At 38.6% G+C, this 13,442-nt stretch overlaps 1 protein-coding gene across 3 annotated transcripts in view; it reads left to right on the top strand.

Annotated features, from left to right (window-relative positions):
- Positions 1-13,442, top strand: part of LOC307157326 (stonustoxin subunit beta-like) — a 37,987-nt gene that overhangs the window by 19,566 nt on the left and 4,979 nt on the right. For all 3 annotated transcript variants that reach the window (XM_079869198.1, XM_079869197.1, XM_079869199.1), the window contains 2 exons: positions 419-2,140; positions 6,050-6,085. In XM_079869198.1, the coding sequence (XP_079725324.1) occupies positions 419-2,140; positions 6,050-6,085 (1,758 nt within the window). The remainder of the gene's footprint in view (positions 1-418; positions 2,141-6,049; positions 6,086-13,442) is intronic.

The raw sequence follows: 13,442 nt of genomic DNA, 5'->3' as shown, positions 1-13,442 counted from the left end.
TTAGTAGTCTTATAGATACAAAATCAGCATGTTGACATTGCGTCATCACACGTTAATATTCAACAATATTATTGATCTGCTTGCATTGACATTATTATATGAGAACTGAACTGAGCTGGATGATAACGTCACGTTTTTTTCAGAGCGGCTATATATATATATATATATATATATATATATATATATATATATATATATATATAAATGAATTAAATGAATACCATTTTTTTAAAACAAAAATGAACCATCACTGAACTTACTTAAGCTGGACGTTGGCGCTATTTTCTTCTTGAAACAAACTTTGTTGCATTATTTTCCTGTTATTACTGTAAAGCTGCTTTGAAACAATCTGTATTGTAAAAAGTGCTATATAAATAAAGGTGATAAAGGTACTGGTAAAAGCCATTTCTCATTTCAGGTGTCACTCTGTGGGATAAGAAGTCACTGAATGAAGATTTGGACACCCGTCCAAAGCCCATGACAGATTTGAAGTTCAGTAGCTCCGACTCTCTCTCTAGTAAGTCCAGTCTCCTGGATGTGAGTACTTCCCTGAAGGCCAGCTTCTTGGGAGGGCTGGTGGAAGTGGGAGGATCTGCCAAGTTCCTGCGTGACACCAAATCCTCAAACCAACAGTCCAGAGTTACAATGAATTACAGTGAAGCCACAAGATTCGACCAGCTCACTATGAGCCATCTGGGACAGATCACTTACCCTCAGGTCTTTGACCAGAAAACTGCAACTCATGTGGTCACGGCTGTACTGTACGGAGCTCAGGCCGTCATGGTGTTTGAACAGACATTTTCAGAAGACGAAGAAAAGCAGGAGATTGAAGGAGAACTGAACATCATGGTCAAGAACATACCTAGATTTTCTATTGAGGGGCAAGGAGCTTTACAAATGACAGATGGTCAGAAGAATAGGGCTGAGAGCATTGCCTGCACATTTTATGGTGACGTCCGCCTTGATCAGAACCCCACCACTTACATGGAGGCCCTAGATGTGTACAAGAAGCTCCCCACTATACTGAAGGAGAATCCACAGAATGCAGTTCCAATAAAAGTCTGGCTCTATCCTCTTTCTCTACTGGATACAAAAGCTGCTCAGTTGGAAAGAGAAATCACCACACGTCTGGTTTCCAACACTGAAGAAATAATAGAGGGGCTGGGAGAAGTAGAGAGGACATGCAACGACTTTTCCAGAAAAACTCTGGTAAATGTTTTCAAAGACATCAAAGAGAGGCTCTGTTTATTTCAGGGCTCTCTTAACATTTACAAAATGGTATTCCTAAAAGCAGTGGCCAAGGTCTTGCCTGCTATACGAGGAGGAGAGATGGAGCAAAATTCATTGGAAGACATCCTGAAAATCCACTACAGCTCCCCCTTTAATGCTGACATGCTTAACCAGTGGTTAGATCATGCAACGGCTGAACTTAAAATCTTGAGTTCTCACACCGAGATACTGAAGGGAATCAAAACTGAAGACTCAAACTGTCTCAACGCCATCCTCCTTAATCCTAATATTGATGTTGTGGTGTGCTTGATCTTCACATCTCTGAAGTATGAAGACCCGTATCTTTCAACCCTGAAGGAGTTTCTGGAATCTGACGAGTTTAAAGAGCTAGATGTGGGAATGAAACACAATTCTAGCACATTAGTATCAGAAGAGTGGCTCAACAATCCTGGTGTCATGTCAAAGATGAGAGAGAACTTAACTCTTTTCATAAGTTTTTCAGAGGCTAATAAAGATGAAAAGAGATATCGATTCATTATTTCTGCCATCTCCGATCCCTCCAGTCCAGGCTCTTCTGTCTATCTGTATGAAACAGGGAATCTGACAGACACACAGTTCCAGCCTGTGTCGAAGCCTCCCCCACCAGAAGTGAAGCAGGTCCTGGAGGACAGTGTGTCCCTGAAACTGCAGAAGTCCCCAACTGGAGAAACTGTGCAGTTCAGAGTGGAGTACCAGCAGGTTAAAGCAGATTCTGGTGCTGATGAACAGTGGATTATCATAAACACAGCTGATGAAGTCTTTAATCTGACTGTATTGGAGTTTGGAAAGCAGTACTTGATCCGCTACAGGATAGTGGGTAAAGTGGGAGTGAGTGAAGCCAGTGACACTATCGGCCCCATACAGTCTCCAGGTAAGTGTCATATGCACATTTCTTTGCATTAATCTTTATCTTAAAAAAAAAAATATATATATATATATATGTGTGTGTGTGTGTGTGTGTGTGTGTGTGTGTGTATATATATATATATATATATATATATATATATATATATATATATATGTATGTGTGTGTGTGTGTATATACAGTGGGGAGAACAAGTATTTGATACACTGCCGATTTTGCAGGTTTTCCCACTTACAAAGCATGTAGAAGTCTGCAACTTTTATCATTGGTACTCTTCAACTGTGAGTGATGGAATCTAAAACAAAAATCCAGAAAATCACATTGTATGATTTTAAAGTAATTAATTTGCATTTTATTGCATGACATAAGTATTTGATACATCAGAAAAGCAGAACTTAATATTTGGTACAGAAACCTTTGTTTGCAATTACAGAGATCATACGTTTCCTGTAGTTGTTGATCAAGTTTGCACACACTGCAGTAGGGATTTTGGCCCACTCCTCCATACAGAACTTCTCCAGAACCCTCAGGTTTCGGGGCTGTCGCTGGGCAATACGGACTTTCAGCTTCCTCCAAAGATTTTCTATTGGGTTCAGGTCTGGAGACTGGCTAAGCCACTCCAGGACCTTGAGATGCTTCTTACAGAGCCACTCCTTAGTTGCCCTGGCTGTGTGTTTCGGGTCGTTGTCATGCTGGAAGATCCAGCCACGACCCATCTTCAATGCTCTTACTGAGGGAAGGAGGTTGTTGGCCAAGATTTCTTTTATTTCTTTATTTTTCAAGGATAACCCCTTGAGATGCACCATCTCATTTTCGAGGGGGTCCTTTACATTACAAAGAAACCAGCAACAAAATGGAAAATCATAATTAAAGTAAATACTACACAAGACTATAAGAAACATTTAAATACAGTAACATTCGTACACACACACACACACACACACACACTAACAATGCTCCCACAAACCTAATCCCCCCATTTTTAGCCCATACCATAATCGAAGAAATCAATGAGCCATCTGCGAACATGCAAATACAAAAACAAGGTATAAATATGCTTACACACTTCACTATACGCATACAGGTACATAAATGCAAACATGTACAATATAAACAAAAATAATAAATAAAATTAAAAGAAAGAGAGATCAGAAACAGGAACACGGTGTTTGAAAATAAGTAAGAAGAGATGATTTGAAAACATATAAAGTAGTTATAGATCTGAGCGAGCAGGGAAGATTGTTCCAGTCTGATGGAGCTTTAAATTTGAACGCACGACGACCTACTTCTTTGCAAATTCTGGGTACATAAAAGAAGAGCTGATCCGTATGCCTTAAATTGTACTGTGTATTAAAAGAAATTAGGTAACATTTCAAATATGGAGGGAAATGCAAGTGAATACACTTAAAAATAAGTAGTAACCAGTGAAATTGCCTTCTTGACTTGGGAGCCAGCCAGCACAAAGACTCATACATTTGGCAATGGTGAGTTCTATAAGGACATCTGAGCACAAATCTACAAAGACTATTATAAAGTACAGAGATAGGACGAAGATTTGAATCAGTAGTATTCCCGTATATAGTATCAGCATAATCAATTATTGGAAGTATCAATTGCGTAATTATTCTTTTTCGAACCTGTTGTGAAAAGCAATCAACAGAGCGATAAAGTGACTTCAATTGACCATATATTTTCTTGCAGATTGAATTAATATGAGGTTTGAAGGAAAGCTGAGTATCAAGCCAGAGACCAAGATATTTAAACTCTTCAACTTTTGTTAAAGCTGTTCCATCGAGAAAACTAATAGACCAGCTTTTAGATATAGGCAAGGAATTAGGTCGAGAGCAAAACAACATTGTGTAAGATTTGTTTTTGTTCAAAAGGAGTTTATTAGAAGAAAACCATTTTTGAACTAAGTTAAAATCAGATTGAAGAGAGTATTGAATTTGTGAGACTTCAGCACTGGATGAATATATTACAGTGTCATCTGCATATAAGTGAATTAAACTATCTGGACAGATTTGCGGTAGATCATTAATAAAAATGGAAAATAAGAGAGGACCTAAGGATGAACCTTGTGGAACTCCTTTATCAATAATTTTGAAGCCAGACTGGCTGCCTTGAAAAGTAACGCATTGACTTCTGTGATGAAGAAAAGAATTAAAAAATAATAAAGAGTCAGAAGAAAGACCAATAGCATATAATTTGTCTAAGAGAAGATAATGATCAACCATATCAAATGCTTTGGTAAGATCAATAAATATAGCACCTGTCAGCATATTACTGTCTGATGCTGACAGTATGTCGTTTGTGAATTTTAAAAGAGCAGTGGTGGTTGAAAAATTTGAACGAAAACCAGATTGATGTGGAGATAATACATTTTGGTCATTAAGATATTTAGAAAGTTGATTAAAGATTAATTTTTCAAAGATTTTTGTTACACTATTGATACATAGTACATACATACAAGATCTTGCGATACATGGCCCATCCATCCTCCCCTCAATACGGTGCAGTCGTTCTGTCCCCTTTGCAGAAAAGCATCCCCAAAGAATGATGTTTCCACCTCCATGCTTCATGGTTGGGATGGTGTTCTTGGGGTTGTACTCATCCTTCTTCTACCTCCAAACACGGCGAGTGGAGTTTAGACAAAAAAAAATCTATTTTTGTCTCATTAGACCACATGACCTTCTCCCATTCCTCCTCTGGATCATCCTGATGGTCATTGGCAAACTTCAGACGGGCCTGGACATGCGCTGGCTTGAGCAGGGGGACCTTGCGTGCGCTGCAGGATTTTAATCCATGACGTCGTGTTATTAATGGTTTTCTTTGAGACTGTGGTCCCAGCTCTCTTCAGGTCATTGACCAGGTCCTGCCGTGTAGTTCTGGGCTGATCCCTCACCTTCCTCATGATCATTGATGCCCCACGAGGTGAGATCTTGTATGGTGCCCCAGACCGAGGGAGATTGACCGTCATCTTGAGCTTCTTCCATTTTCTAATAATTGCGCCAACAGTTGTTGCCTTCTCACCAAGCTGCTTGCCTATTGTCCTGTAGCCCATCCCAGCCTTGTGCAGGTCTACAATTTTATCCCTGATGTCCTTACACAGCTCTCTGGTCTTGGCCATTGTGGAGAGGTTGGAGTCTGTTTGATTGAGTGTGTGGACAGGTGTCTTTTATACAGGTAACGAGTTCAAACAGGTGCAGTTAATACAGGTAATGAGTGGAGAACAGGAGGGCTTCTTAAAGAAAAACTAACAGGTCTATGAGAGCAGGAATTCTTACTGGTTGGTAGGTGATCAAATACTTATGTCATGCAATAAAATGCAAATTACTTAAAAATCATACAATGTGATTTTCTGGATTTTTGTTTTAGATTCCGTCACTCACAGTTGAAGAGTACCTATGATAAAAATTACAGACTTCTACATGCTTTGTAAGTAGGAAAACCTGCAAAATCGGCAGTCTATCAAATACTTGTTTTTATTCTTCTCCCAGTTCACCGGCCACTTACTTTCCTGTCTTTCAGGAGAAGTGGATGAAGCAAACAATTACCGATTACCCATTATCATCTAACATAATCATTATAAAAGTGTTTAAAAGACTAAATACAATCACTAAGACATATTTGAGAATTGGAATATCAGATTTCACAATAAGAAGACAATTGTTCAAGCTAAAAAGCAAGTAGGGTCTACCAAAGTGTAGGCAATTTTTGTTATGCAGTTTAAAGTAAAATAAATATATATTTTTAAACGTCTCACTTAATTCTATTCAATATTACTGTAGTGCAATTCAGAGTAAAATGTTATGCAATGTTGGTGTGTGTGTGTGTGGATCCTGACTTTGCTTGGGCCCAAAATGGTGAACCCACCCTGATGATAATCACACTCTTCATGTCTGTTGATTTCCACAGTCACTGTTCCCAAGACCAGGAACGACTTCCTACAATGTAAGTCACTAAGAAAACAAGCAGAGAAACTCACTGAGTGTCTTCATGATCTTCCTGTAGAAGCTGAAAGAAAACATGACAGAGGAGTTCTAGAGTTGATCATCTAATTGATGATTAAACTGTACTAAGTTTAACTGACACTGATGATTTATTGAACATGAAGAGTTCAGCTACATTACACTCTCTCTCTCTCTCTCTCACACACACACACACACACACACACACACACACACTCTCTATATAAACAGTAGCTACGTTTACATGGACACAATCGGAATGAAATCAATACGATTGATGAATCCGAACAAGGTGTTTACATGAATGATAAATAAAGTAATCGGGTTGATGTGCGCGTTTATATGTCACAAGTTTCAAATCGGATCTGATGTTCTGACATGCGCACACTGCACGAATATACAGAGTTTCCCGCTTTTCGCACATAAATATTCTCCTCTATTGGTTCTTTATTTGTTTTAAACAGCAGACGTAATATTAATTCGTCTCTGGTCATAATTTAGAGCATATTAAGCGTTTTGCCGTGCTGCTTATTGATCACGCAGTAAAAATGCCCCTCCCCGTGGGCAAAACCAGTCGTCTGTGGATGATAATCCAAAACAAGGACTGGTGGGATGTCCTGCTTTACTTCACAGACGCGCGAGTGAAAAGAGAATTTTAGAATGACGGGAAACTTCTTAATATGACACTTTATTCAACAGGAAGAACAGCTCGTTCCGCACGTCATTACGCTATTTAACGTCATTGCACATGCGCAGTCCTTTCAGTTTCGGTTTTCAATCCGATCAAGTGTTTACATGTTCTCTCGATCGGATTACAAAAGGGATAAACCACCCGTTTCAATCCGATCGAAATTTCATTCGGATCGAGCTCAATCGGATTGATTAAGGTGTTTACATTAAGGTTTTTTAAGTCAAGTCAAGTCAAGTCAAGTTTATTTATATAGCGCTTTTCACAACATAGGTTGTATCAAAGCAGCTTCACAGTAATAAATTAAAACAATACATCAATGTTTGTTTCTAGTGGAACGTCCACGTTTGGTAATGCTGATCAATGGTATCGTTGATTGATTAATTCAATTAAATATCCCCAAATATCCCCAACTGAGCAAGCCAAAGGCAACAGTGGCAAGGAACCGAAAAACTCCATCAGGTGACCTAATGGAGAAAAAAAAAACCTTGGGAGAACCCGGGCTCAGTCGGGGGCCAGTTCTCCTCTGGCGTTTATGAACTAGAGACCGGATTTAACTGTAAGATTAAAAGTATTATATAAATGCCTGGCTGAAGAGATGCGTCTTTAATCTAGTTTTAAACTGGGAGAGCGAGTCTGAGCAACGAACAGTATCCGGAAGACTATTCCAGAGTTTTGGAGCTAAATGTGAAAATGCTCTCCCTCCTTTGGTGGATCTGGATATCCTAGGTATGACCAAAAGCCTCGAATTTAGTGATCTTAAAGAGCGCGATGGATTATAGGGCGATAGAAGATCGGTTAAATAGACTGGAGCTAAGCCGTTTAGGGCTTTATAAGTCAGTAGCAATACCTTGTAATTAATACGTGACTTTATAGGTAACCAATGTAGAGATGATAAAATTGGTGTTATATGATCATATTTTCTTGATCTAGTAAGAACTCTAGCGGCGGCATTTTGGACTAACTGTAGCTTGTTTATTGAGGATGCAGGACAGCCAGCTAATAAAGCATTACAGTAATCTAGTCTCGAGGTCATGAATGCATGAACTAACTTTTCTGCATCAGAAACAGATAGCATATTACGTAGCTTAGCAATGTTTCTAAGGTGGAAAAAGGCTGTTTTTGTAACATATGAAATATGATTTTCAAAAGACAGGTTGCAGTCTAGTATAACACCCAGGTCTTTTACTGTAGAGGATGAAGTAACAGGACATCCTACTATGTTAAAGTTGTATTGTGAGAGGTTTTGTGGGTGGTTTTTTGAACCGATAAGTATTACCTCTGTCTTGTCTGGATTCAATAAAAGGAAATTGCGCGTCATCCAATGTTTTATATCTTTAACACACTCTGTCAATTTGGATAATTTAGCGTTTTCATCCGGCCGTGATGAAATATATATTTGAGTGTCATCAGCATAACAATGGAAACTAATTCCATGTTTCCTTATAATATTTCCAAGTGGCAGCATATATATTGAGAATAATAGAGGGCCTAAGACAGATCCCTGCGGCACTCCATAGTTTACTGGAGTTATGATCGATTTTTCTCCATTTAAATAAACAAAATGGTAGCGGTCAGATAAATATGATCTAAACCAGCTTAATGCTTGTCCTTGAACACCAGTATAATTTTGTAGTCGATCTAAGAGTATTGTATGATCTATAGTATCGAACGCAGCACTAAGATCAAGTAAAACTAGTATTGAGATACAGCCTTGGTCAGAAGCTAAAAGTAAATCATTTGTGATTTTAACGAGCGCAGTTTCAGTGCTATGATGCGGCCTGAACCCAGACTGAAACTTTTCATAGATGTAATTTTCTTGCAAGAAAGAGCCCAGTTGAGAGGACACAACTTTTTCTAGTATTTTAGACATAAAAGGTAGATTTGAAATGGGTCTATAATTTGCTAGATTATGTGGATCTAATTGTGGTTTCTTATTGAGAGGTTTTATAACTGCCAGTTTAAATGTTCTTGGAACATAACCTAATGATAAAGATGAGTTAATAATATTGAGGAGAGGCTCTTCCACTACATGTAACACTTCTTTCAATAGTTTAGTTGGTATAGGATCTAATAAACATGTTGTTGTTTTAGATGAAATGATAAGTTTATTTAACTCTTTTTGTTCTATAGTTGTAAAGCACTGTAATTGTTCTTGCGGGGTGATAATTGAGGCCGAATTATAAGGCGCGACTGAGGATTGAACGTTTACAATTGTGGTTCTGATGTTTTCTATTTTCTCAGTGAAGAACTTCATGAAATCATTACTACTAAACTGTAACAGAATATTTTGTTCAGGAGACATCTGTTTATTTGTTAGTCTAGCCACGGTGTTAAATAAGAACCTAGGATTGTTATGGTTGTTTTCTATTAGATTGCGGAGATGCTCAACCCTGGCCTCTTTTAGGGCCTTTTTATAACGTGACATACTGTCTTTCCATGCGATTCTAAAGACCTCTAAGTTAGTTTTTTTCCATTTACGCTCTAAATTACGGGTTTCTCTCTTTAGAACACGCTTAGTATTGTTGTACCATGGTGCTTTACTTTTCTCTCTGACCTTTTTTAGTCTAATGGGTGCAACAATATCCAATGTACCAGAGAGAATGGTGCTCATAGTGCTAGTTAATTCCTCAAGTTCATCTGTTTGTTTGGGTTCACTGAGCAGCTGAGACAAATCAGATAAGCTATTTGAAAAATGATCTATGGTGGATGGAAGGATTGTTCTGCCTAATCGATAACGCGGCGCAGCATGATATATTACAGGGGTACGTAATATGCAAGTTACCATGTAATGGTCAGTGACATCTTCACTTTGTGGAATGATATCTATATCGGTTGGATCGGTTCCATGTGATATAATTAAATCGAGTGTATGATTAAAACGATGAGTTGGTCCGGTAACGTTTTGCTTAATACCAAAGGAATTTAATAAATCTGTAAACGCAGTCCCTAGCGCATCATTTGAATTATCTACGTGGATATTAAAGTCTCCAACAATTAATGCTTTATCGAAATTAACTAATAGGTCTGAGAGAAAATCTGCAAACTCTTTTAGGAAATCAGCGTAAGGCCCAGGCGGTCTATATACGGTAGCCAAGGCTAGAGATAATAGGGATGTTTTTCTAACATCTAAGAGCGTAAGATTTAGTACAAGTACTTCAAACGAAATAAACTTATAGCCCGTTTTCTGAGTAACATTGAGAATATCTCTATAGATTGTTGCAACACCGCCGCCACGACCAATCAGACGGGGTTCGTGCTTATAGGAGTATCCTGATGGAGTAGACTCATTTAGACCGAAATAATCATTTGGTTTAAGCCAGGTTTCAGTAAGGCAAAGTACATCGAAGCTATTATCTGTGACTATTTCATTTACAATAACTGCCTTAGGTGTGAGTGATCTAATGTTTAGAAGACCTAGCTTTAGAAATTGTTTTTGATTACTAATAGCAACATTTTCTGTTTTAATAACAATTCGATTTTTTCTAGATCCTGCAGTAGATTTATTATTTGATCTCACTAAACGAGGAATAGACACAGATTTTATGCAATGTTCAACACTATTTATATCAGTTAAATTGGTGCAGCAGAGACTATGATTTGGACTTTTGGTTACTAGTCAAAAGGTATTTAATGTTTTGGAGATGTTATCTGACAGAAGATCCGATCCGAATCTGCTTGGGTGTAAGCCATCAGCACGGAAAAGCCTAGGACGCTCCCAAAACAGATTCCAATTATTTACAAAGAGCAGTTTCTGCTCAGTGCACCATGACATTAACCATTCATTTAGCGCGAATAATCTACTAAACTTTTCATGACCTAGTCGGTACGTGGGAAGCGGTCCTGACACAATGATCGTTATATCAGGCGATGTGCTGCGTACCGTATCGATCAGATTCCTGAAGTCTTTCTTCAGAACTTCCGTCTGGCGCAGCCTGATGTCGTTCACCCCCGCGTGCAGGACAACAGTTCCGACGCGCTCGTTCAGAATCTCGGGAACGCGAGCGGCGATTTCAGAGACACGAGCACCAGGAAAGCAGTGACTATGCACCTTACTTTTATTTAACGTAGCGTGTACGTGTCGAACGATGGAATCGCCGATGATCACAGCATCGCGTTCTGTTTCGCGAAGAGGGGAGAAGCGGTTTTGTGTGGATATCTCGAAAACCGGGAGGGTCGGAGAGAGTTTTCTTGGTCTAGACCTGACTCGCGTTTTCCGCTGCGGAACTATCCAGGCTTCGTGGTGGCATGTTGGAGCCGGAGTGAACGAGACCATGGCTGATCGCGACCTCGACGCTCGGGACCGATGTTGAGAAACACAAGTAGACGAGGTCGGAGTCAGCGGGTTAGTAACGTTAATCTCTGATTTGTGTGCATCGGCGCGTGATGTTTCAAGAGCCAAACGCCGGTCTATCAGCTCGGCTTGTCTCACTAAAAGGTCGTGGATCTGTTTCTCAACAGCTTCCAGCTCAGACTGCACAGCGTGCAGCTCAAATGTGTCCTCACCTGCACCAAAAGGTAGGCTACTTACATCTGATATATTTGCCATTTTAACAGATGGACAGTACGTTAAGTTAGCAACGACGCTACCAGTGATGCTATCAATATTAACCCTCTGGAGTCTGAGCTGTTTTCTGGGCCCTGGAGGTGTTCTGACATGCTCTGACATTTGTGCTTTTTTCAGTTATTTATAAACATGTTAATGGCAAAGGTGTAAATTCACTCTATATAGCACAAACAGGGCTACCAAAATATCTGATCAACATGCATGTATATGTTTGAATTTTTAAGAGAATAATGTTTATGCGTGGTTATTGGAAAAAATTAAAATGAAAGTTGCAGAAATAAGGCCACAAAACACATAGTAAATATGTGGCAATAAGACTTTTGACTAATGGATGTGGTCGCCTATAGTTTTTTCTTCAAAATTATGTGAAAATAGTCTTGCTTTATCGTTCACATAAAACCATACATTGATTTAAATTGATGTAAAACAGGTTTTGCTTGGAAAGCCAATATGCGAGGGGGGCGTGAACGAGGAGTGGTTTTCACCTTAGATTACATTGTCCCACCCACTCTGCATAATGACTCTGCATAATTAGCCATTCATTCAGGTGTGAAACTGACTGAGCCACAATGCAAGGACAAAAGATATATTTAGAAGAAGACTTATATTCACCATTTAAGATTTTCCTTACATCTTGTAAATATGTTTTGCTATTTTATTAAAAAGGTTACAATTACAACAATAATTACAATTTTAACAATATTTCAAGTGTACTCTTTCTTTGTAAAAAAAAAGATTATAGGCCTACATTTTATCTATGTATTCATATTTCAGTCAAATTTTTACTCTCAGTCTAGCAATACAGTTTGCTAAAACATCATTCACACACGCGATTTAAATTTAACTTCTGGTAAAAAGGAAGTTGATGATAGGCTTTTGACTCGCGATCTTCGCAGTAGGCTAGTGAACGCACCAGAGAAATGCACATTTACTAGGCTACATAGTTTTTTTGTTTTGGATGGTTTTGTTTAGAACCAGCTTTCTGTAAATATATTTCAATTTTTTTTAGACATGTGAGGCGAGTAGGCTACGGGTTCATGATGATCTCCAGTTCAGACCTTATGTTGTGATTGCTAGCATATATATATTTAAAATCCAGGAAATTTGTTAATGAAAAAATTATTAAAATTAAGATACAATTGATACAAAACGAAATTCGTTTTAAAGAAAGGATTTGTACTTTCTGTTTTGAGGTCTCTGTGAATGTTTGAAAGTCTTTTAGTGCTTAGAGCGCTCGCGTCCATCATGGAGAACTGTCACGTAATATTGTTTTTTTCCTCATAAATGCGAACACGAAAAATAAAAGACAAAAGACTTTTAAGTAAAACTTACTCCGAAATTGTGTCCTCGGCGGAATTTGCTCTTCAAAATGCTGCCGTTCGTCGTCTGTTATAATCTTCCTCTGAGGAAACAACCTGGTATCGTGCATTCTTCCTCGCTGTCCAGAATCATCTGAAGGACGTCTTTATTACCGGAGAAGCGTGCCATACTCAAAACGCGATGAACTATCAGTAAGTCTGATAGAAACTGTGTTTTTATGGCATTGATCGGGGGGCGTATGCGATGATCACCTAAACTATTTACATGTGAATCGCGCCGGGGGCGGGGCGGACGCAGCTGATTATAAAGATAATGAGGCAGAAGGAAAAACGGTACCTCTCCTTGCTTTCAAACGGATTACATGAGTTTAAAACATTTGTTTTTTATATAAATTACTTCATTCAAAAGAAGAGATTTCAAGCTTCATAAAGACATATCTCACGTGCCTGTGTGAGAAGTATTCGCTGAGTTATGATTCATTTTCGGACGCGTTTCAGAATGGACTACACGGAGAGAGAGAAGGCAGAACTCGCTTCGTGTTTATTTTTCTTTATTTGGCGAAAAGCACAACACTTTGTTTTTATTGTGAGTATACACAAAAATAATACACATTTAACAGAATCGATTGATGTATGAAACTCCTATGGAAAATCAAAGTCAACAGAGTATTCATGAGTTTCTTTTACACTGATAAAAAAAAAAGCGAGCTGGTATCGCCGGCGATACCGCCGACCTCAGGGGGTTAATACTAATTTATGGCTTAAG

The sequence above is a fragment of the Squalius cephalus genome, assembly GCF_949319135.1.
Source record: "Squalius cephalus genome assembly, chromosome: 4".
In the NCBI taxonomy this organism is placed as follows: Eukaryota; Metazoa; Chordata; class Actinopteri; order Cypriniformes; family Leuciscidae; genus Squalius; species Squalius cephalus.
This window is presented reverse-complemented; position numbering and strand designations above follow the sequence as displayed.